Source organism: Staurois parvus, unplaced genomic scaffold, assembly GCF_062004578.1.
Source record: "Staurois parvus isolate SC_StPar_1 unplaced genomic scaffold, SC_StPar_1.0 ptg000243l, whole genome shotgun sequence".
Classification (NCBI taxonomy): domain Eukaryota; kingdom Metazoa; phylum Chordata; class Amphibia; order Anura; family Ranidae; genus Staurois; species Staurois parvus.
In genome coordinates this window covers 16,752,883-16,778,630 of record NW_028318039.1, presented here as the reverse complement: position 1 = coordinate 16,778,630, position 25,748 = coordinate 16,752,883, and the positions used below count along the sequence as shown (strand labels likewise).

The following is a 25,748-nucleotide window of genomic DNA, read 5'->3' as shown; positions in this document are numbered from 1 at the left end:
ATAAATATAAATCTCAAATGAATTCTAACAAAATTATATACATATCAAAAAAAGACAATATTATGTGAAAATGTGCAACCAATATAAAAATGTGTGTATGAATGTATGTATGTGTATATATGTACCCACACACCCACACACCCACACACACACACGTATTTAGTCAGCCAACAATTGGGCAAATTCTCCCACTTAAAAAGATGAGAGAGGCCTGTAATTGGCATCATAGGTAGACCTCAACTATGAGAGACAAAATGAGAAAAAAAATCCAGACAATCACATTGGCTGATTTGGAAAGAATTTATTTGCAAATTATGGTGGAAAATAAGTATTTGGTCACCTACAAACAAGCAAGATTTCTGGCTCTCACAGACCTGTTCCTTCTTCTTTAAGAGGCTCCTCCTGTCCTGCACTCATTACCTGTATCAATGGCACCTGTTTGAACTCGTTATCAGTATAAAAGACACCTGTCCACAACCTCAAACAGGCACACCCCAAACTCCACTATGGTGAAGACCAAAGAGCTGTCGAAGGACACCAGAAACAAAATTGTAGACCTGCACCAGGCTGGGAAGACTGAATCTGCAATAGGCAAGCAGATTGGTGTGAACAAATCAACTGTGGGAGCAATAATTAGAAGATGGAAGACATACAAGACCACTGATAAACTCCCCCGATCTGGGGCTTCATGCAAGACCTCACCCCGTGGGGTCAAAATAATCACAAGAACGGTGAGCAAAAATCCCAGGACCACACGGGGTGACCTAGTGAATGACCTGCAGAGAGCTGGGACCAACGTAACAAAGGCTACCATCAGTAACACACTACGCCGCCAGGGACTCAGATCCTGCAGTGCCAGACGTGTCCCCCTGCTTAAGCCAGTACATGTTCGGGCCCATCTGAAGTTTGCTAGAGAGCATTTGGATGATCCAGAAGAGGATTGGGAGAATGTCATATGGTCAGGTGAAACCAAAAAATAATTGTTTGGTAGAAACACAACTCGTCGTGTTTGGAGGAGAGAGAATGCTGAGTTGCATCCAAAGAACACCATACCTACTGTGAAGCATGGGGGTGGCAACATCATGCTTTGGGGCTGTTTCTCCGCAAAGGGACCAGGATGACTGATCCACGTACAGGACAGAATGAATGGGGCCATGTATCGTGAGATTTTGAGTGCAAACCTCCTTCCATCAGTAAGGGCATTGAAGATGAAACGTGGCTGGGTCTTCCAACATGACAATGATCTCAAACATACCGCCCGGGCAATGAAGGAGTGGCTTCGTAAGAAGCATTTCAAGGTCCTGGAGTGGCCTAGCCAGTCTCCAGATCTCAACCCCATAGAAAACCTTTGGAGGGAGTTGAAAGTCCGTGTTGCCCAGCGACAGCCCGAAAACATCACTGCTCTAGAGGAGAACTGTATGGAGGAATGGGCCAACATACGAGCAACAGTGTGTGCCAACCTTGTGAAGACTTACAGGAAACGTTTGACTTCTGTCATTGCCAACAAAGGATATATAACAAAGTATTGAGATGAACTTTTGATATTGACCAAATACTTATTTTCCACCATAATTTGCAAATTCTTTCCAAATCAGCCAATGTGATTGTCCGGATTTTTTTTCTCATTTTTGTCTCTCATAGTTGAGGTCTACCTATGATGCCAATTACAGGCCTCTCTCATCTTTTTAAGTGGGAGAACTTGCACAATTGGTGGTTGACTAAATACATTTTTGCCCCACTATATATATGTGTGTACGTGTGTGTGTGTGTGTGTGTGTGTGTGTGTGTGTGTGTATATATATATATATATATATGACAAGTCACACACTGACGAAAATAGTGAGACACTAAACACTCATCCCTTAAATCAGGGAAAAATTGTGACCTCAATCACAAATAAAGTGATACAGCAAATTGCATAAATTATGCCTGGAAAAGAGTGCTGTGTCCAAATGACTCACAACTGACATGAATAAATTAAAGTGAGACTGTCAGGATGAAACCTGACTCCAAACACAACTTTCAGACCACACAGTCCTACCACATAAATGTGCTACAAAAATGTGATAAGTGACAAAATATATTGTATCCCTATTGGGATTAATTTGTGTGAACACAAACCCAAAAAACGTGTTACAACACTATATCACAATGTGCTGAAAAATAAATAAAAATAAATAATTAAAATAAAATATAAAAAACAAAAAAACTTTTTAAGCCATGTAATGCCACAAATGTGCCTCTAAATGTAGTAATAATAAGCAACAAATGTCCCCTTGTGAACTCTTCAAACAAGTGGAAACGTCCACGGTAATATAGGTGAAAGAAATTGGGATGCGTCACCGGCTGGATTGCCCCCTCGCCTTCATGCAGCGACTCCAAAGGGCCAATAAGCCTTTACAATATAAGATATAGCAATATGACCAATCAGCATATACGGATCCAGGTTAGCAGTAGTGGTGGAGCAATGGGTATGACCAATCCTGATATCCAAACTTCTTTTTTGGCAGGATGATAAAATCTGCCAACTCACATATAGATTGGAAACAAGAAGATAAATCCTTCCGTAGTGTAATACTGTATATTTATTTTGCATAACATAAACCAGCAAATACCTCACTCACATTTTCATTGATAAAATCAAGCTTACAGAACCTCATGTGTAAAATGCTGGGTGTACTCTCTGGGTGTACCAAAATGGCGCTTACGCCGGAAGTGACGTCACTGCGTCTCCGTAATTGTCCGCATTGCGCCACGTATCGCGTGACTTCCTCACAATTTTTCCCTGATTTAAGGGATGCATGTTTAGTGTCTCACTATTTTCGTCATTTGAGATTTATATTTATGCAATAATTATGCCTTTTAAGTGTATTTAGGCACTGTATATGGAAGCGCAACACCATTTTTTTCTTATGTTTGTAAACTCTGTATTTAACCCTACGGATGAAGACTGGGATGCTAATAAAGATCATGTGCGTGTAAAGGCAGACGTCCCAATAATTTTGGCAATATGGTGTAGGCAATCTATGCGTGTACACATATAGCTAATACTTGGTTGCACAGAACTTTACCATGTTAGCAACTTTTCCATGTTGGGAAAACCCATTACCCAAATTCTTCCTCTATCTTTTCAAGCCAGCATGTGTCCGCTCCAGGACCATGATTTCTCTGGCCAATCCTCGAGCAGCATACTGCAGTGCAAGGTTTAATCGACTTCCACTGTGGTGCTGAGTCCCTGTTTTCAAAATGTTTTCCTCAGACCTCTGCCAGTGGAAGTAAGAGCCGGCCAAGAGTCAATCAGTGGCTGTGCTATGGTGATTGACAGCTGGGATGGGAAGAGTTGGTGCTGGTCGCCAGAGAGGTTTTTCCAATTGCAACCTGGTGACCAGAAATTGTCCATTCTTGATGTAGATAGAAAGAAATTGGCTTCTACCCTTTTTCTCTATCTCCCTTTGCCTGCAAAGAAGTAGGAAAGCTTCAAGATACAGTTGGTACATAGGGACTGTCATTCTCCTATACCCTTCATTGTCTTAAAGCTGAATCCATTAAACTCATACATTTGAGTTTGTTAGTTAGACAATTTTAAATAAGTATTTGCATGTAAACCTTAAAGCAGTAGTAAGCCGGATTAAAAAAAAAAAAAAAAAAGCACCCCCTACAAGATAACAGAATAATATGCTAGTATGCATTGCATACTAGCACATTATGAAGGACTTGCTTTGAAATGAAGCGCTCCAGCGGAGTGCTGTCACTGCTCCCCGGAGCTTCCATCTTCATCCGATCTTCCTTCTGAGTTCGCAAGCTCTAGCCTGCTGACTGGTCGAGCTGCGATCACGTCACTCCCACGCTGCAGTCCCAGGCTATGGCACAGTGCTCTGAAGGAATAGCATGGGTATGCCATTCCTTCAGAGCGCATGCGTCGGCTGTCAGAAAGGGCTAATATCTCCTAAATGGTTCGAGCTTAGGAGATATTAATTTTACCTACAGGTGAAGAGTTTACTACCATTTTAAAAGGACTGTGAAACATGCATTCCTTGATGCCTGCACAAACCTTCTCACTTGCCCTGCTTTTCAAATACTAACTTGCAGCATGGAGGCCAGTGGTTTACTTAGCCGTTCTCCACCTCCTGCTTCATATATTGGTTCATGATTGTTAGGCTTAGTAATCAGTTATGTGGTAGAAAAGTTGGTGTTAGCAAGCTAACTATTGACTTTCCTTCTCCAGGTTTACTTTTGCATATCAGTAGGCATTTACATGTCATATGTTAAATACATGACAAAATATAGAGTCCTATATAAAACAGCACAGCAGTAGTTGCTTGCTTTTTGGCTATTTTTCTGGCAGAAACATCAAACAGAGCCTCTGAATGAATGAATCGTTTCTTTGAGTTGTCACTTGTATGTGTACTTTGCGGCTTGTGCGATAATGTTCTGTAAACATGCTTTTCTCATCAAAGGGACAAACAAGCTATGAAAAGGAGCCAAGAACCCAAGCTGCTGCATAAAACATAAATGCAAAATATTGATATGCATGTCATATTTTAATATGTTTAACATTGATATATATTCCTTTTTAGTACCCTACCAAATTTTGAATGGGCAAACCTGAAAGTCACATTACCTTACCTTACTTTAAGGCAAAAACTTTGATAATTGCATAAAAAAAGAAACATTTGTTCACTGAAAATACATTTTGGGCATATAAATAAAGCTATTTTAAACCACATCCATCAGGAAGATTCACATGCAGTGAATGTTTGGTAATTGTCAGATTTACTGCTTTACAGTTATAGCCCAAAGAGTTGAAATGTTTACTTACTGCATTAGCTTCAGTGTTTTGTGGCGTCGTTTTAGATTGTGAAACCTGTGTTCAAACAGTATTGACGTTCCAAAATAGACTAGTATCAATGTCTCTGTTTTTGATGCTTATTTTCCCAGTTACTTAAGCCAGCCATAGATGCTTTTGAATCTCACCGGGTTCAGCAGCAACCGGCTGAGATTCAATCCATGTATGGACAGGCTAATTGTACCCAAGTTGATTCATTGACTTGGGCACAACCAGCATGTCAGATTTCTAGCATGCGTTTATTGCCAGCTGCTGTAGCCTCTAGCATTAATCACTGTGTTCTCCCGTCAGGAACAGCTGCCCGCGCCTCCCTTCCAGGAAAAGACAATGGCTCCACAGGAGGGATTCCCAATCGACACTGTGTTGATGGGGGAATCGAGCTCTTTTCTTTCCTGCAACTCCTGGTTTCATCTATGGTCTGCTTTAAACAGATGCCAAAAAAGAATAAGCTATGTTGCCCTGATCCTTTATTAGCCATTTATAAATGTTTATCTGAATAGATAGACTAATTAATTTAGTTACCCCTAGTGGATGCGAATTTGCAGCAGTAACTCTAAACTGTCTGTTACAGTTTATAAAAGTACTGCACATAAGATCATAAACAAGTTTGTGTACATTCTTCTCTATGAAAATATAGAATACAAGTATACCAAACAAGAAATTGATCATTTCTGGTAAGCAGAAGAAACTTTGATATATTTGTAATTGTAGATGGTTATTTAAATATTTTTTTCTTAATCTTTCTTTTTTATCAATAAAGGTCAATTGTTCTAAATCCTTTGGGGGAATTGTTACACCTAATTTCTAATTCGAAGGTGCACTATATTGCCAAAAGTATTGGGATCCCTGTTAAATGCACATGAACTTTAATGGCATTCCAGTCTTAGTCCGTAGGATTAAATATTGAGTTGGCCCACCCTTTGCAGCTATAACAGCTTCAACTCTTCTGGGAAGGCTGTCCACAAGGTTTAGGATTGTGTCTATGGAAATGTTTCACCATTCTTGCAGAAGCGCATTTGTGAGGTCAGGCACTGATGTCGAAAAAAAAGTCTGGCTCAGTCTCCACCCTAATTCATCCCAAAGGTGTTCTATTGGGTTTAGGATAGGACAACCAGCCATGTTCCTCCACCCCAAACTCACTCATCCATGTCTTTATGGACCTTGCTTTGCGCATTGGTGCTCAGTCATGTTGGAACAGGAAGGGGCCATCCCCAAACTGTTCCCACAAAGTTTGGAGCATGAAATTGTCCAAAATGTCTTGGTATGCTGATGCTTTAAGTGTCACCTTCACTGGAACTAAGGGGCAAAGCCCAACCCCTGAAGAACAACCCCATACCATAATCCCCTCTCCATCAAACTTTACACTTGGCACAATGCAGTCAGGCAAGTACTGTTCTCCTGGCAACCACCAAACCCAAACACATCCATCGGAGTGCCAGACAGAGAAGGCTGATTCGCCACTACAGAGAACACGTCTCCAGTGCTCTAAAGTCCAGTGGCGGCATGTTTTACACCACTGCATCTGACACTTTGCATTGCACTAGGTGATGTTAGGCTTGGATGCAGCTGCTCGGCCACGGAAACCCATTCCATGAAATTCTCTATGCACTGTTGTACTAATAAGGCCACATGAAGTTTGGAGGTTTTTAGCTATTGACTCTGCAGATAGTTGGTGACTTCTGCATACACATGCGCTGACCCCGCTCTTTAATGTTACGTGGCCTACCACTTTGCGACTGAGTTGCAGTTGTTGTTCGTTATCATAATACCACGAACAGTTGACCGTGGAATATTTAGTAGCAAGGAAATTTCACGGATGGACTTTTTGCACAGATGGCAACCTATCGCGGTACCACGCTTGAATTCACTGAGCTCCTGAGAGCGACCCATTCTTTCACAAATGTTTGTAGAAGCAGTCTGCATGCCTAGGTGCTTGATTTTATACACCTGTGGCCCTGGAGGTAATTGAAACACCTGAATCCAATGATTCGGAGGGGTGTCCCAATACTCTTGTCAATATGGTGTATAGCCATGCTTTTTCTTTGGTTTAAAGTTTGCTTGAGGTCACTATTGTGGCTATTTTTGTATTTTCGCTAATATAATTCATTACTGTAACACTTTGTGATCACCTAAGGAACTAACTGCATGCTTGTGAATTCATTAGCTGTAGCTGAACTTAAAATTGTGTATGTCAAGTAGATAAGTTGTTAGTTGTGTGTTCTTATATTTACGTGTTTCTAAACACCAGGACAAAATTTCCATATATTGCAGCTTACCAATCCTTAAATATGATGGCTGCATTAGATTATTTTTTTCAGCCCTTTTTTTCCTATATTTTTGCTTGGTGATCCTGTCAGTATCAAGATTACTGTTTTAGGGTGACACCTTTCACTGACAGTACCGTTGTCTCCCTAGAACAGAAATGTTTTTGCACTAAAGAGCAAATGTTCTGTACTCCATAGAGAGAAATGGGAACAATGTAACCGATAATAGTCTGCACAATGCAAGTATTTTTTTGTAGCTATCAAACAGATATAATAAAACTATCTCAATGGAGTATTTAACAGACCAAAAATGAGCAAATAAGAGACTTTTCTAGTGAGTGTTTTATATACACTTTTTTTATGTAGTATGTCGATTCTGCTTTTCAGTCCACAGTACAATACAGTATGTATAGTTAAAGAATTTTGTACTTTTTAGAACAGCCAAAAGTAGATAGAGCTACTGTTGAACACGTAAATGGTTTCTTCTTTTATAAAGCAGAATAAGAACACTGATGTATAAAGAACAGTAACCAAAAGCAGCCACTTAGGTTTCAGTCCTCCAAAAAACTATTGGCCTTTTTCAAGTGTTTTGACTTACAAATTAAGCCCTGAAAAAGTTGGCTAAGACATTTATTGTCCCTACTCCTTCTGGCTTAATACGTTTTTTTTCATCCTGCTGCTGATATATATTCATTAAAATGCCTATTTTATGCTTTCAGATTGAAACTTCCACACTGCAGGTTACTTGTTATACTGAAATGCTTTTTATTTGTGTTTATTTAACATGGATGCCGGCGGCACATGGGGCAATTTATGGATGAGCTGTGTTAAATGGAGTGTAGTATTCTCTACGCAGTTTTACTTTAAGAATAATGAGCTCTATGTTCAAAATGTGGGGAATATGTTGGCAGTTCGGAAGCACTCCATATATGTTTGCATTATTTTTCTGAACTGGAAAAAAGCATCTTTTCCTAAAGGTACAACAACATATGACTGATATGAATTCACTTAGGGTACCTAGGTGTAATACAAATGCTGGGTTCAATAACTAAAAGCAAGTCAAATACACACACACAATCAACATGTAGTCATGTAGGTACCTTTTAATCAGCATTTGAACCATTACATATTCTATGCATGTGAAAGACCATCTAACAAATTAACACCTACCCTGGCACATCATAGCATTCACCCTGCACTCCAAGAAATCCAACTGCAATATTCTTGCACTGTCAAAACCTCCACTTCTATCACATGACACACAGGAGGATATATCTTATAGTCATCACAATCTGCATTATAGCACACACCAATAATGTGAGCATTACAGCATAAAATGCACATCATTTGACAGCATCATGACATCGAATTAATACATTACCAAAGATATGTTAGAAGCTGGGAGGAACAAATCCCATAGGAACCATACTGCCCCTGGGGGTCATGGGAAGCCATAGGCGTGACCAGCTGATGAGCCCAGATAGCCTTGGCAAAAATCCCAGTGTCAGAGCGTCCTCTGGCCACTAGGGGGAGGGGGCTTCCTACTGGTCTTGCCTGGACCTCCCGGCTTTTAAACCATTTTTCTGGAGGCTGTCCAATAGTGGGCGGGCACCACACCCACCATCGGAGGAGCTAGCAGAAGGGTTCCGTGAGGATAACAGAGTCATGTTCAACCACCATATTCGTTATCTGAAAAGTCACACTTTTGCTTCTTATCTGCCCTAAACTTCTACTCCTCTACCCCAAACTTTAAGGATTTCTTACTTCTTAAGCAAGTAGATGTCTTTTAAACAGGTTTTTATCTTCTAGTGTGACATAATAGATGTCATAAAAACTTGTTTATGGGAACTGAACGGGTTTATCTTGCTCTCAGCAGAATATCTTGTGAATCTGTTCCTTTGGCCTAGAGAAATGACACATCAGTCACCTATCATGCCCCTGGCATTTGGGCAACAATGCTTTATTGTAAAAATTACCCAAGAAACAAAGGGTCCAAGGCCAACACATTTCATAGGCATTACATTAGGGCTAGCTATACAAATATATGTTTTATTAAAATGTGCAAGTGATAACACCATAGATTGTTGATCCAGAGAATAACTGATTTGTCTTAGTGGACCAGAAAGGATATTTTTCCTCTGTTGGACCATGCTATATGAGGATAATAATAATTAGAAATGACGGTATCCCCTCAAATAACCAAACTCCCCTATAGCATATGTGTACACTTTCACCCCAAAAGTGTAACAATCTGTGAATAATAATATGCTAACTATACAAATTAAATAGATCCTCAATTATATCACAAAAACCATATATCAAATAAAATAAAGAAAAATGTCCAAATAAAAAATAATAAATAAGTCTAAAAAATAATAATGTCCTTCTAAAAAATATATAGTCATTCTGTGACAATTCCCAAACACAATCTTCGTATTGAAACCTTCCAAATGACTCCTAAGGCCAATAGAAAACCTCAAAAGAAAAGAAAAATAACATAGTGCATTATCTTTGACAACCCTTAAATATTAGACACTGAATAAACAAATGTGATATATGAAAACGCAAAACCATGCGTGATCACTGATGGTGATTAAGGGAATAAATGTGTCAATCAAGTGAAAAATATATCAATCCAAAACAACACGTGAAACAACTTCTATGGTGTAAGGAGTGAATACCCTTACCAAAATAAATAAATAATACGCCTTATAACCATCCGGACAGGATAATTTCATAAGGGATAAGTCAGATGACGAAACGCGTCAAGGAAAGTGACGTCAGATGCACAGCGGAACCGGAAGTGATCACGCGGCCATCATGGATACTGGCAGTTCCTCTCAGAATTGCATGTGAAGGACACCAGGATACTCCCAGAGGTCTGGCTATCATATATTAGGCGTTTTTAAAGATGAAATAACATGTAAGTGTTGTGGGTTTACACTATACTTTGTTTCATACATGATGGGCATCGGTGGAGCTTGGAGATTGATGGTAGAAGGATAAGGAATATGCACGCTGCTGTATTCGGATGACATCTTGAGCGTATCTATAAGGCTGTAATGATATCCTAAAAGGATCTCCTTGGTGGAGCAGATTATGTGAAATTATCCTGTCCGGATGGTTATAAGGTGTATTATTTATTTATTTTGGTAAGGGTATTCACTCCTTACACTATAGAAGTGTACACAGTTGTTTCACATGTTGTTTTGGATTGATATATTTTTCACTTGATTGATTCACTGTCACGTTTTTGACACATTTATTCACTTCATCACCATTAGTGATCACGCATGGGTTTGCATTTTTCATATATCACATTTGTTTATTCAGTGTGTATTATTTAAGGGTTGTCAAAGATAATGCACTATGTGATTTTTCTTTTCTTTTGAGGTTTTCTATTGGCCTTAGGAGCCATTTGGAAGGTTTCAATACGAAGATTGTGTTTGAGAATTTTCACAGAGTGACTATATATTTTTTGGAAGGACATTATTATTTTTTAGACTTATTTATTATTTTTTATTTGGACATTTTTCTTTATTTGATATATGGATTTTGTGATATAATTGAGGATCTATTTAATTTGTATAGTTAGCATATTATTACTCACATGCTATATGATGGTTTTTTCATTATATATAGTAGGTTCAGGGTTCTGTTTATGCAGGTTTTCTATTTTATATATTTTTCTATTGCTTAAACACAATAGACTTTAGGCCTCGTTCTTATGGGCGTACTTAAGCACAGATGTTCCATGCATCCACATGCAGGCAGTTTCATTCATGTCACTTGGGATGCGGTGGCTGCACGAACACAGCCACTGCTTCTAATATGACATCTGTATGGGTGTGGGTGCAGGTCCCTGAACTCGCACCGTCTGCTTTTGGGAACATGCACTCAAACAGTCCAGTTGACATGAATGAGACTGCTTGCACGAGGATTCACAGAACACCTTTGCATCCCGTGTGGGCAAACACAGGCCTTACATGGGTGTGCTCCTAAAACAGAGCTCCACCCAAAGGGGACGTTCTGCTTTAAGTGCTCCTCCCCTTCTCCCTTGCCACATTTTGCATGCAATTTGTTTTTTCAGGGGGGAGTAGGTACTTTTTTTTTTTTTGACAGTTTTTGACAGGTACCCGCTCTCACTTCCGGCTCAGTTCACCGTGGCAAATTGAGCCAGAGGTTTAGCACCCTCTTTAGGCGCAGTCTTCTAGGACACTTCACAGTCTGACTATGTAAATGTCACATGAATCTCACAAACCAGCAATTACAGCTACTCACGTGCTTCTTGTTTTACAAACACAAGCTGAATACAGCACCTTGTTCATTCACTTTTTCATCACACATTACAGGGCACATATTGGATACTTTACTCAAGTTTTCTTTTAGAGTTATTTTAATACCATGTTTATTTTACTTTTCTTCCTCCAAGTGCTGTTTTCTTTAGTTTTCAGATGTTGTTTTTTCTGGAGGTATGTCATTGAAATATTAAGGGAATTATTCTTTATTAGGCTTTTCTGGCAATGTTGTTTGACAATCCCTGTTGACTTTAATGGCACTTACTACTAGAACTGTCACTTCACTCTATATAAAACGGCCCCCTAAGTGTCTGGGAAGATAAAATATATGTCTCCCCAAAGCACACTGCAGTCTTGGGTTGCTGTGGCAACCTCATATTCCAGCAATTACAAAACAGTGATTTTTAACGCTAGAGAAAGCAAACATTTTTTTTCTCTCTTTAAAAAGAGCACAAAATACTCAGGAGGCAGTTGTAGCATTATGTGAGTTAAACTCACATTAACTCGTAGGGGGGAAAAAAATCTCGTAGATCATATGTCATCATACATTTTATGTCAACGTCTTCCAGGTTAGACTTTCTTTATCAAAGTGTTGGTATTAAATCAGTTTACATCAGCACATAGGGGTGTATTTATAATATTTTTTTTTTGCTTGCGAGTACGAATTCTGATACTTTCAGTCAAGTACTCATTGATACTGAGGACCAATACCTTTCGCGGTACGATTTGAGCCCATACAAAATGAATGGGCTCATATTACTGCAAATATTTGCAAGCGATGCAAACAGGAATGCATTGTGATTCCTGTCCAAATTGCATGCGATTTTCCCCACCGCTCCTGTGTGTTCCGAGTATAGAAAGACAGGGAAGCGCCATCTAAGAAGTGCCAGCAATAGGCAAACAGTTCATTAATATTATAATAACTGACATTTTAAAAGTATATAATACATCTTGCATGTCAAATCCAAAACAATGGCTATTTATGTTGCTCACAAGGCAACAGGAGATGTAGGAAGTTCTGAGACCCCTGTGGGTACAGGGCAGAAGTGATGTCAGCTTGGGGGCGTACCGCCTATACATCTCCAGCCTTGTGAGCGCCACAATGCTGGTTTGGCATTTGACATGCAAGCTATATTATGTACTTTTAACATGTGTTTTTATAACATTGATAAACTGTTTCCATATTGCTGCACTTCTTAAATGGTGCTTCTCTGTCTTTCTATTTGGGATCAAACAGGAACAGGGGAGGAAACCGCATTCGATTTGGACAGGAATCACACCGCATTCTAGATCAGATCGAATATGATTCTTTGCAGTGCAAGTTGAGCCTATTAATTTTGTATGGGCTGAAATTGCACTGCAAAGGTATTTGTTTCAGGTATCGGCAGCATTTGCACGAGTGCGAGTACTCATACAACTACTCTGTATAGGCACTGATGTAACCCTACTGGTGGAGCTGATGAGCATACTATGATACTCCGTGCCATTTAGTGACCCTACTGTGGTATTTTTCCCATCCACACATTCATTCTACAGAGGATATAGCTTGAGAACATTAGTTTTTTTTCCCCTTTGCTAAGAAGTAATTTACGTGCAATTTCAATGGACAAAGAGCAGTTTTTTATTATTATTAATACACCCCATCGATTTTAATCCTCTTGTTTTGCACAGTTGCTGTTGCTATTGGAAGTTTAAATTTTAGCAGTATTATGCTCAAACAACTAGCCCAAGTAACCTGTAAGAATATTTCTTTCAGCAAACAAGAAAATGAGCAAATTAACCTTATGCTATTTAAAAACAAAATCAAAGTGCATCTTACTGTATCAGTAGATGCTTGTACATATTTTGGATTTGAAAGTGTCCACTGTGCACTCTGGAGACCCTCCAACCCCCTCAATCCCCCCCCCCCCCCCCACACACACATTTTGGAGCAGGATTTATGCAGATACCAAAGTTTAGGTCGTGTTCTCTAATCTGGTATGCCATTGTATACCTCTCACAACCTTAGGAAAGCTATATACTCAAATTTTGAGGAGCCTTCTACTAGGCACAAATGTCACTTTGCCTAGCTTTCCATAAAGAAATGTTCACTTTAATTGTGATTAAAGGTATTTTTTTTTTGTTAATCCTGTCACCATTTCTGCAGGCCTTCTGTGTTAATGACCAAATGAGATTTAAAGTGTTTGTCACCTTCTTGTCAAGACATAGGCCCTCTCTGGTCTCATCCAAGTTTCACTTTGATGGAAAATCATTTACTGAATGTACTTTTTTTATCTAGGATCTAATACAGTGTAGATCTAATACAGAGAGTCTATGAATGAAGCTAAAAGTAATCTTAAAGTCTGTATTTGGTTTATAGCTCTATATGGAGGGCACATGGCTGTTTCAAGGTATGGATGGGATCAGAGCAAAAACCCCATGGGAGAGCTCCTAATTCTTTGCCCGCTTCCAATGCCTTGCTCTCTAATACAAAGTAGACACACTAGTCTGAATATAACACCACCTAGCATCACCACCCACAATCTCATCAAAATTAGAACTGTATTGTCATTACCTCTATTGTAACTGCCAAAAGTAAATAATAATTTAGCAGTAGAGCGTTTTCAATATTGGTTATGGAAATGGGTGTCATGAATTTTAAATAAGTGCACTTTCACGGCATAAACTTAGGTAATGCTGGCCAGGGAAAGGGGTGTAGGAGGCAGTTTTAAAACTTCAGTTAACCAAACAATCCCATTTAGGGCAAAAATTTCCTTTTTGACGCAAAGGTTAAGATCCCATAAATAAACATAATGTAAAAAAGGTACTTCTTTGTTTAATATTGGTATATAATGTTAGTATCATATATATCCTATTTTTGGGTGTTGTTTTTTTACAAAATGGGGATCTTAATGTAAGGTTATAGGTATTTCAATGTTTCTCTTTTGTTATCTTACATTTGAATAGTGGAATCTAATCCAAACACAATACCCCAAGCACAGAAGTGAAAACCAGACCCAGAACGTTAATTTCATAGCATTTAACAATACCATTAGCTTTCTACATAACCATGCTTTTCTATGCTGGACCTGGATGAACCTGCAAAATATACACACAAAGGCCCAGTTGAGGACCCTGTTGATCTCTGTTTATTGTTCGCATGTAATAAATGTAAGATCTTCAAGAATCTGTTCTAGGTGTTTTTTTTTTCCTTTTAACTATCAATTGTGTTATTGTAATATTCTCTCTGTAATTGATTACAGTCTGTTGCTGGCTCAGTTACTGAATGTCATCTCTTCTCAGTAGTAAATGTGATGCTTTATCTCTACTCTCTGAAACACAACTGACTATTGTAACAAATTCTTGTATACTGAAACTTTATAATTCATTGTTTTCATTTTGCTTGTGTTTGTGGAGCTCTGCCAAGTTTGGCATATAATCACAATACAATATACAGTAGTATTTTTATAGCTTCAAAGTTTATCGAAGAAAAATTAAGGTAATGATGGCCTTATTAAGAGCTGATGGTTTAGCCAAGAATTGATGCCATGTTCACTACTAAGTTCTTAGTATGAGATGTTATACTTGTATCTTTACTTCAGACACAGCAACACTGTAGTCATATTTTCTGTTTGATAAGATGCAATTTCCCCAGTTTTTCTGTAAGTTTAGTATTGTTAGCTGGTGCAGTTTTAAAATGTAAATCTTCTAATGGCTTTCAGTTGGGTTAGGGGAATGTGAGGCAACTGTAGTGTGTAAATGTCACTTGTATTACCCCATGCGGTTCTCCCATTGATTCCCCATATAATTCTGTTGATAAAAACACATTGCAAGCAGAAGAAGCTGGAGCACAAAAAGTTGGTGTGCACAGCACAAAAATGTTAAAAATGAAAATGGTTCAGGAAAGCATGCCACTCAAACCAAACCTTCTGCTTCTCAAACCTTTTAAGATCTACCATTCAACATGACATTAAAGGCTTTTTGAAAAAAAATGTAAATAAATATGACGTTCTACTACGAGGATAATGCACAGAGAAACCCCTTCTCTTCTGGAGTCCTCCATTGGCACTTGTCTGCTGCTTTTTGTGGGCACCCCCATCGCAAGCCTGCTATGAGAGCACCTGTGTGGGCCTGCTTCTGAGCCAGGCTGTGTCCTTTCTCACAGAATTTGACTGACACAAGAAGGTGCCAATGACTCCCACTGTGAGACCAGGAAGAGAGCAGCAAACCACCATAAGTTATTTATGGTGGTTTGCTATTTAATATTTAAGTATTACCAGAAGTTAACTCAAATTGTTTACATTTATGTTGAGGCAGAAGCAGTTTTAGAAAACAAAACTAATTTTACCTCAAACAAGCAAGAATATTTTTTTTCTGTGTCTGTATTTGGACGACTTTCATAGATGCCTTAATGCACTGTACTAACCTCCTGCCCTTGTTTCAGTGAGAGATGATTTGCTTGTTCTCATTCCAAGAGAATGATGCTAGACCAATGCTGAAACAAAGCAGTGTAAATGCAAGGCAGTTATAAAAAATCATTTACAAATATTTCAATTCAAGTATGGCTACATGCTATGGTAACAATTAAAAAAAAAATAGGTGTGGGAAACCTTGGGAATAAAGGATTATAGAATACATGGTATACTATAACCACTTGAAGAGGTTTTCTGGCACTTTTTGTTCACATGTAACAATCAGTATTTCTGAAAATTTCTTAGAACACCCAAACATGATATATTTTTTTGAAGCAGAGGCCCTAGAGAATAAATTGGTAGGTGTGGCAAATTTTTTAATGTCACAAGGTTTTTGTGCAATGGGTTTTTCAAATGCATACCAAAAAAGTGTCCGTAAGCAACTCTTTGAAAGCCTTTATAGGTTACCACTTTAGGTTTACAGAGGAGGTCTGGTGCTAGAATTATTGCCCATGGCTTGACATTTGCGGTGATATCTCAAATGTGTGGGACGATTGCTGCTTGCTTGCATGACCGGTGTGTGCATTCACATTTGCGTTCAATCATAGGGGACAAGGGCATTTGAGAATTTTTTTTTTTCACAAGGAATGTAAACATCCCTTATGACAGCAGTAGGCATGTGACAGGTAATCTCCATGGAGAGATCTGGGGTGAATAAGACCCCAAATTCCTCTTCTTCCCTTTTAAAAGCACTTGATCACACCAAGATTAGTTTTCTTTTTTTTTCTTTTTAAATGGCACAGTTCATATTCAGGTAAAGCGGAAGTAATGCAAGGTCATCTCTTCTGGTTCCTTATATCATAGAGCCGAATGGAGTGGTTCTGCTCTTTGTCTGGCTCTATGATCAACTGGCAGAAGCGTCAGCTGGTTAATCAGGTGTCCCTGTAGGACAAGACAGTGCAAAAAGGCCACAGAAGGTGGCGAAAGGCGTCGACTCCCACAGGTTGTAATAGCGATCTAAGCGGTTAGTTAGCTGCTTGGATTGCAGTTACAAGAGTGCCAACTGTCGGCTCTAAAAAACTGTACCAGGATGATGGCATCACCCCGGTACAACCACTTAATGCCAGATGACGTACATGAACATGATTTGGCATCAAGAGGATAATGAGCACTGTTAAAGTATAGAAAGTTAAAATCATAAAAGTTTAATCTATAATGTCAAACACTGAAGTCATGTAATACATCAATTCCCAGGCTTGGTACATCGAACTTGTTCACGATTCAAAACAATGATAACTGCGTAATTCTCTGTCAGCATTGTTTTCTCTGAATTACTTTTAGAGTACATCATGTATAGTTAGCTATAGGTCCTTGGTGCAATTTTGTTGCGTGTCCTTATTGCTTTCCATGAGTGGTCCTTCTACCTGTGTACATTATGCAGGTATATCAGATTTGTAATTTTAATATACATATAGCTGATTTTGATATTGGCCACAAATATTAGGCTGCTGATAAATGACAGTATTCTGGCCAAATGTTAGTCCAGCATACATGGATATGGGTTAATATTGATCAGTGCTGTGTTCTGAGTCATGTGCAATGGTGTAAATCTAATTTTGTCATGATGTGGCAACTCATTTGAGTAATCACAGCTGAAAAATTTGTTCAATTACTTTTTATTACTTTTTTCACTGAAGAGCTTACAGTACATACGAGATGTAGACATTGGTTACTGCAGAGGCCATGTTTAAGGGTTGAAGATGAATAAGTTCAAATCATAAAATTTTACACTGACCTATAGCATTCTGGAGGCATTAATAAAAAGTGTCTGAGACAAACTTCGCCTTAAAGTGGAACTAAACCGTTCTTTCTTTCACAACTAAGGAAGCTGCCATCTTAGCTTCTGTTTGATCTGCCGTTGCCATGGTTCTCCACACGTGATCAGATATGACTCTAGCCATTTGATGGCTTGACAGTTTGGTTGAGAGCTAATGCAAGCACACTAGTAACTGTGATGGTTATTATTCATGGCATGTCTGGAATTTAACTGTTTTGGGAAAACCATTAAAGGGCTTGTTCACATGTGCGGCAATACCAAGCAGCATTTGGTCAACATTTCTAAAGCTTCGTAAGCACCCTTAAATGCCTGCCATGAGTATTACAGTGGGCACCACACATTATTGTACACATAAGAGCAGCAGTATTGTGTTGTGGTGAAAACTAAGCAGTATGTCACTTTCATGAGGCTGCAATGCTTGTCAGCTGCCTCCTTTTTGATTTCAATGGAAATACTTTGTAACTGCACCTTAACAGCACCTAGAGCATTTATTGTGTTACTGAAGCATTTATAAAGTGTTAGCAGGACACTGGAGGAGGAGAGGAAGCAGAGGTTCCTGTATCCCAGAATGCACTGAGAAATAATAGAGAACTAGGACAGAGCAGCTCCAGCTCCTTCCTGGTTTTTGCACAAAGCAGCCATGTGGTAACATAATTTGCTTCTGTGTGCGTGCAAAAGCATCAAACCAGCCAGCAACACTGACAGTGCTAGGTAGGAGCAGAGGCATTGAGCAATTATTACCAGTGAAAAAGCTTTTTGTGTCAGCAAAGTTGGCTACTTACTGTCTGGGGTTGCTGAGCTGTCAGCACCTCCCTGCGGATGGTTCATGGTCTGGAGATTTGAAATCCCTGCTCTTTTCCCTTTTCTCTGTGCAGTGCTTCCGGGACAGACTAGATCAATTCTGATTGATTCACTGCAAAAGCACTGACCAATCTGAAAGCTCAGAAATCCTAGAGGTAAGTACAGCAGGAACTGGGCCTACCTAAATACAAGCTATCCCCTCTTCAGTCTATCATGAATGCTGCTGCCAGACTTATCCACTTTACTAACCATTCCATATCTGCCATCCCTCTCTGCCAATCCCTCCACTGGCTTCCCATTGCCCAACGAATAAAATTCAAAACATTAACAATAACATATAAAGCCATTTATAACTCTGCCCCAAATTACATCACCAATCTTGTCTCCAAATATCACCCAAACCGTCCTCTGCTCCTCCCATGACCTTCTGCTCTCTAGCTCCCTTGCTTCCTCCTCCCATGCTCGTCTCCAGAGCCTCCCCCTTCCTCTGGAACTCTCTACCCCAATCTATCCGACTATCTCCTACTCTACCCACTTTTAGGCGATCTCTGAAATCCGATCTCTTCAGGGAAGCCTATCCCATCTTCAAATAATAACGGAATCTTCTATTCCTCATATCAGTTCTTTCCCCACAGTTATTACCTCTTGTACCACCAGTTTCTCCCTCTTAGATTGTCAGCTCCAAGGAGCAGGGCCCTTCTAACCCTCTTCAGTCTATCATGAATGCTGCTGCCAGACTTATCCACTTTACTAACCATTCCATATCTGCCATCCCTCTCTGCCAATCCCTCCACTGGCTTCCCATTGCCCAACGAATAAAATTCAAAACATTAACAATAACATATAAAGCCATTTATAACTCTGCCCCAAATTACATTACCAATCTTGTCTCCAAATATCACCCAAACCGTCCTCTGCTCCTCCCATGACCTTCTGCTCTCTAGCTCCCTTGCTTCCTCCTCCCATGCTCGTCTCCAGAGCCTCCCCCTTCCTCTGGAACTCTCTACCCCAATCTATCCGACTATCTCCTACTCTACCCACTTTTAGGCGATCTCTGAAATCCGATCTCTTCAGGGAAGCCTATCCCATCTTCAAATAATAACGGAATCTTCTATTCCTCATATCAGTTCTTCCCCCACAGTTATTACCTCTTGTACCACCAGTTTCTCCCTCTTAGATTGTCAGCTCCAAGGAGCAGGGCCCTTCTAACCCTCTTGTATTGAACTGTATTGTTGCTGTATTGTCTTCCTTTTATATTGTAAAGCGCTAAGCAAACTGGCGCTATATAAATCTTGTATCATCATAATAATAATAACTGAGGGGTGGGGAGGGTGTCCAGTGTTTACCTTTACAGAACAAAATTACCTGGAGTGCAGCCAATTTGCGCTTACATTTTAATTCTCTAAGTGTTAGAAAAATGGAAGATGAAAGCTGATTGTTTTTTTGCGATGGGCAGTGGCACCATTTGAAAGAACTTGCATTGCATGGAATCCTTCCTGTATGTTAAAGTGGTTGTAAAGGCTCAAGGTTTTTTACCCTCCTGCATTCTATGCACGAAGGTAAAAAAAACCGCTGTGCAGCAGTGCCCCCAGCCCCCCCAATACTCACCTAAGCCCCCTCTCAATCCAGGGATGTGCACTGGAGTTTCGGCTATCCCGGGACTCCCTCTCCTCATTGGCTGAGACAACAGTGGGAGCCACTGCTGTCAGTGTCAACCAATGAGAAGAGAGAGGGGGCAGGGCTGAGCCGCGGCTCTGTGTTTGAATGGATACACACAACAGCGGGTGTCCCTATAGCAAGCTGTTTGCTGTGGGGGCAACCAACAGGAGGGAGGGGCCAAAAGCGCCTGGGGGGACCCGAGAATAGGAGGATTGGGTCTGTTCTTTGCAAAACCATTGCACACAGCAGGTAAGTATGATGTGCTTGTTATTTAAAAAAAAACCTTTTAGTATCACTTTAAGGCATGTGTCTGTTTTTTCATAATCTCATTGGACTCAACTGAAAGCAGCTGTCACCTTTTTTGAAAACAAGCATCCTTATCCTGATGTGTTAGCTGTGTGAATTGAGCCTAAAAATACACCTTGTAGAGGAGAGACAAGAGCAGTTGATAAAACCATCCGACCTGACATCATAAGTATCAAGGATTTTATATACTAGCTTAGTAGATCAAGAGGAATTACTCTTGTAATGCTTGGGCTTTGCCTTCAAAGCTGTTTAAAAAAGCTGCTTATTCATTCTGTGTGTGATCTTAATACTAACAAATGGAAAATGCTTGTTAGGCCAGTTTTCTCAGTGTGACTACCTGAATTTACAGTGTTGCAGCATTAATGCAGGATGGTAGATGAGGTATAAAATGAAAGGAACATATTTAAGGCTCATTAACACCAGTAGGGCACATTGAAAATAATTATTTTCTATGTGCCCCATTCACACCACAATGCTGTTGTGATGTTTGGTGTATTGCAACGTGGAAAAAGGCAGCATATCTGCATTTTTCTGCAACATTTAATGTCGCTACACAGCAGTTCAATGCACTGTGCTGCCATGCAGTGACATGAAGGCAGTGTTTGTGACACTCCATACAAAGCTGGGGGAAAAAAAAAAAACAAGCAGTGTGATGCATTCAAATTCTCTAGCTTGCACAATAAAATGCTGAATTTTACCATGCAGGTTAGTTGGAACCTAGCCTTAAAGGATAAGTTCACCTTCAGCAACATGTTGTATTCCATCCATTTTTAGGGAATGTTCTTGCTCATGCAGCTCTCCCCCCCCCAATCCCCCCTCCCTGTCACAGCAGGCTGGGGGATCTTCTCCCTACACTCACTGTCACAATTTGTAAAAAATGTGGGAATGTGGGGCTCCGCCCACACGGCTGTGTCATTCATTCAGAGTTCTGTGAATGAATGGACTACAAGTATCCACAGTCTTTGTGGCTGATGGCTTGTAGTGTAGTTTTAAATTAACTAAAAGGGCGCACATGGGCATCTTTTGTAGTTCATTGATTCTTCCTGGAGTGAAGAAACTGCCTGCCAGTAATGGAGGTACGGGCAAACAGCTACACTGACTGTCTACAGGAGCCTTACATTGCACTCACGATCTGCTGTTCTTGGGTGCAATGCTTTAAAGACTGCGATGTAAAAACATAATAAATGTACTTTTTTTTTTTTTCCCCCCTGCAATTTTTATTTTTTTGTAATTGTGTAACCAGAACAGCAGGTTCTGCAGGTAATTACTTACTTTATTGAAATTTCCTATCACTTCGTTCTTTCCTCTGGTACAGGAAGCGAAGGGAAATCTCCCAAATGGAGTGCAAGCTGCAAAAAATAAAATGACAGGTTTTAAGCCTTCTCTACTCCTCTCCAAATCTAAAAAGAAACATTTTAGCTATACATACACATGAAAAAAAAGTCAATTCACATTTTTTACCTGCACAAAATGTGAATCTATCCTTAAAGACACTTTTCATATATAGTCTAATGTACTCATTTACACACTTAGGCCTCATTTACAATGACACTGTCAACCTTATATTTATATGCATATTATAGGACATTTCTAAATGCATGTAATTATTTTTCAATGGCACTATTCACACTTTAGTTTAGGTAAACTCGAAGTGTGAGTGGCACCATTGTGCATGCTCACCCCCGAGCTGCCTCTGTGTCTGAGGTACACTGAGCGAGGCTCGGCCACACCCCCAGCTCCTGTTTGTCCATGATCCAAATGGACACACTAATGGCCACAGCAAGCTAAGCATGGTATGTTCTCTGACATAGAGCCTCATCATACATTTAAAAGCTGTACGAAACTGGAGAATATATCAATGTACCAAACTAGAGAAAAGTACAAAAAAAAAGTTTTATAGCAATTTTTTTAAACTATGAAGATATACTTGTGTGTGGAATTATTTTTTTTTGTTTTTTTTAGCATGAACATTTTTTTTTTTTTTACTGGCATATGTACCGTTCTTTGTTCTGTATTGTAAATCTGGTATTGATTTGTGTCAGCTGAAGTACAGCCACAGATGTTGGTGTAAAGAAACAATTACCTTTTGACTTCTTGTTGTAGCATTTTGACTCATTGAACTAATCCTGTGCTTTCCTGACATTGGCAATTGTATGAGGTGGGCTGGTGTACCAAAATAGTCACCTTTTCTTTAGTGAGATGCCAAACATTTCTTAATCCTTTACACTCTAAAACTTTAAAGCTAAATAACTAATAAAGCATAGGATCTCCAACTAAAATAATTTATTGCACTAAATTCTTCCTGTTTTTGAACCTGCAGCCAGTGTGTAGGTGGAACATTTTGCAGTGACTTGGCCATTCGTGTCAGCAGTCCTGAAGGTTGTGTCAATGGATGAAAAGGAAGGGTTATAACCTTGATCTCTTGACTGCCGGTGTTGGCATGAAGTTCTGAGAATTGGTGTGTGTATGTGCCTAGATTGAGTATGATCTTTTGTGAAGAGCTGGACAGAACAACAGTAAAGTATCAAGAAGTTTGCCCATCGTGAAGGCTGTGTACAGAGAATGGGCTTCTAATGAGCTTGGCTTCCTTTCTGTTTTTGTGTGCTTGTTCTTGGACCAGATGCAGTTTAGATGCACAGTGTGCTTTTGAGTAATTACGCATTGCTTTAATGCTTAAATAATGTGTATGTTAATCCAGTAAATTTTGTTTTAACTGCTACTGACTTTTGCAGTCAAATATAATGTAAAAACTATGAATATAAATTCTTAGCGAACAGCTAGATGCAATTAAATGCCTTTTTTAAAAAAAATCATATTGCAGCAATTACACCAGTGATGTTCACTGTGCAGTTACAGATATGAATGTTTATCATGACATCTCAAATGAGCTTGTTGGCAACCCTAAATTCACAATACATCTGTGGAAAACTGTAAGTCTGTAATGCTGTATTACTGCTCAGCTCCAAGTTCTCATAATGAACATGTATTCATGCTCACCTAATTTCACAAGCTGTCCGAAAGCTGCAGGTAAAGGCGTATGACATCTAATAATTTTTCTGCTCCTTAAAACAGACATCAAAGGCTTTTTTTTTCAAGAAATAAGCTTTTCCTGCTGTGGACAGTATGTTGCCATTTAGAAGATTTAGCAGCAAAGTGTGCTTGTTGGAATTTAATATGTAATACATTGTTGTCTCCTGTTAATTGCAAGGATGTGTCAGAAATCTTGTAAAATGTGCTCTGCAGTAGCTGCTATGAGCATTCTGTTAATTGGTGCAAACAACACTACCATCTTTGTTAATTTTTCTCAAGCCGGTTTAGTTGCACTTTTTTTAGTGCCTATGTGTGTTTTTCAGATTTGAGTTTTCAAGCTGCCTCCAAAATTTCCTCCACTCCACCTTATGAAGCTTTAAAAGTTTTGCGTGATATGTGCCAGAACTTTCCTATCAAAGCAAGGTAAGAACAAATAAAATAGTAGTTTTCTTCTGTGTTAAAGAAGTACTTGAGGCAACAAAAATCATTCAGTGAACTGCTAATGTTGTCCAGTAAATGTTGCACCTCTGCCCCGCCACTCATCCCTCCTTACTGGCTGTGATTGATAGCAGCAGGAGCCAATGGCTCCCACTGCTGTCTTTGGGCCAATAAGGAGGGTTAAGTGAAGACAGCCTCTGCTCTGGTGCACAGTGCTGGATCGAGATTGGGTTTGGGTAAGTATATGGGGGGCTGGGGGTGGGAGTTGCATGCCGAAGGTTTTTTTTACACTAATGCATAGAATGAAAGTTTAATTTAACAGGTTAAGGTATATGTAAACTCAACATTTCATATTCCTAATCTGTGCCTGCTGAATCATGTACTTGTTTGAAAAAAGTATCCTTTTCTATTTGTGTTGCTTCCTTTTGTGTGAAATCCCTGGTGTTCCTGCCACCCCCTCTGATTTCCTATTAAAAACTGACCACACTAAGCTGGAGAACACACCGTGGTCAGTTCTCTAGCTATGCTGGAAACTCAGCCTGCTCTCCTCCAATGATCAGACTTATCCTGACACTCTCTACATGGCCATTTTCATTGGCCAGATGATGTTACTTCTGTGCATGTGGGTAAATTTATTCATCTCACCATGTGCACAGCTCACTGTACAAGCAGTGGGTAAATGTATTCATCTCACCATGTGCACAGCTCAGTGTACAAGCAGATGAAGAACATTTAATGAAGTAGATATATAGTATGCCTCTTCTGCATTCAACAGCCTTTTTTGTGACATTTTTTATCCCAAAGGTTCCACTTTAATGTAGAATTCCAGGATTTCAACTCCTTTGTAAAAAGTAAGGGCACACTGCGACTCCATGCACACTAGCGGTTTTTTCTAAGCTCAAAAAACTGGTAATAGCATTTTTTAGGAGCGTTCAGAAGCATTTAGGAGTGTTAGCATTTTATTAGCGTTTTTACAGTACACGTAGAGGGGGAAAAAAAAAGCTAGAAAAAAGCTGTTAGGAGCGTTTTAGTAGAATTCAGCAGCATTTAGGAGTGTTTAGTGTTTTTTTTTTTTTCTGCTGGAAAACCCTTCTTCCTTTTTTTTTTTTTTTTCTGCTCAAAAAATGCTAATAGCCAAAAGTAATGTGCATAGACACATAGAATAACACTATTTAGCTTCTAGGAGCAGAACAAAAATGCTAATAACCGCTTTTAGGAGACTATAAATTGAGTCTAGCGAGACACCTCCTGGGCTTATGTCTATTATTTACATCTTACAATTTATTTTCTCTGCTGAGGATACACTGTGGGACTTGTTGGACTTACCTCATAGTGTGCCTTCGCTTTTTTACAAAGGAGCTGAATTCCTGGTGTTCAGCTTTATGATAAATGGAAGAGAGCTCTGAAATTTTGTAGGACAATCAGAGGAAAAATATAGAGTATACGGTCTAAGCTGGAGATGCTGGCAGCCAGTGGTGTATTTAGGGTTTGTGCAAGGCAACACAAAAATCGGGTGCCCCACCACGGAGAGAGCCTGACATTGACCAACACCCCTGCCCACCCCCCTCCTGAGAGAGCCAGCCTTCCACTGACACCCCCCCGATGAGAGAAAGATACTCCCTTTCACAGCTGGGCACATCCCCGAGAACAAGAGCTGGGCTCTCCATACACCATCAAGCAGCCCACAACCTCTCTTGGATCCCACCTGGTCCCCATGCCACATGTGTCCCTTCTTCCGGGGGGTGATGCCCCCCTAAAAAATGCCGCCCTAGGCAAAGGTCTTGTTTGCCTTGTGGTAAATACGCCCCTGCTGGCAGCCACAATGCTTCAAGAACTTGTTCTATACATGGAATGTGTTGGAGGTCACTGAACACGTGT

General features: G+C 39.7%; 1 protein-coding gene across 1 annotated transcript in view; it reads left to right on the top strand.

Moving 5' to 3' along the window:
• The window catches only part of UGGT2 (UDP-glucose glycoprotein glucosyltransferase 2), a gene marked incomplete at its 5' end in the record, with an annotated part of 518,844 nt that overhangs the window by 23,752 nt on the left and 469,344 nt on the right, over positions 1-25,748 (top strand). Inside the window, one exon of the mRNA XM_089680491.1 lies at positions 23,756-23,855. Coding sequence (XP_089536617.1) covers positions 23,756-23,855 — 100 coding nt within the window. The remainder of the gene's footprint in view (positions 1-23,755; positions 23,856-25,748) is intronic.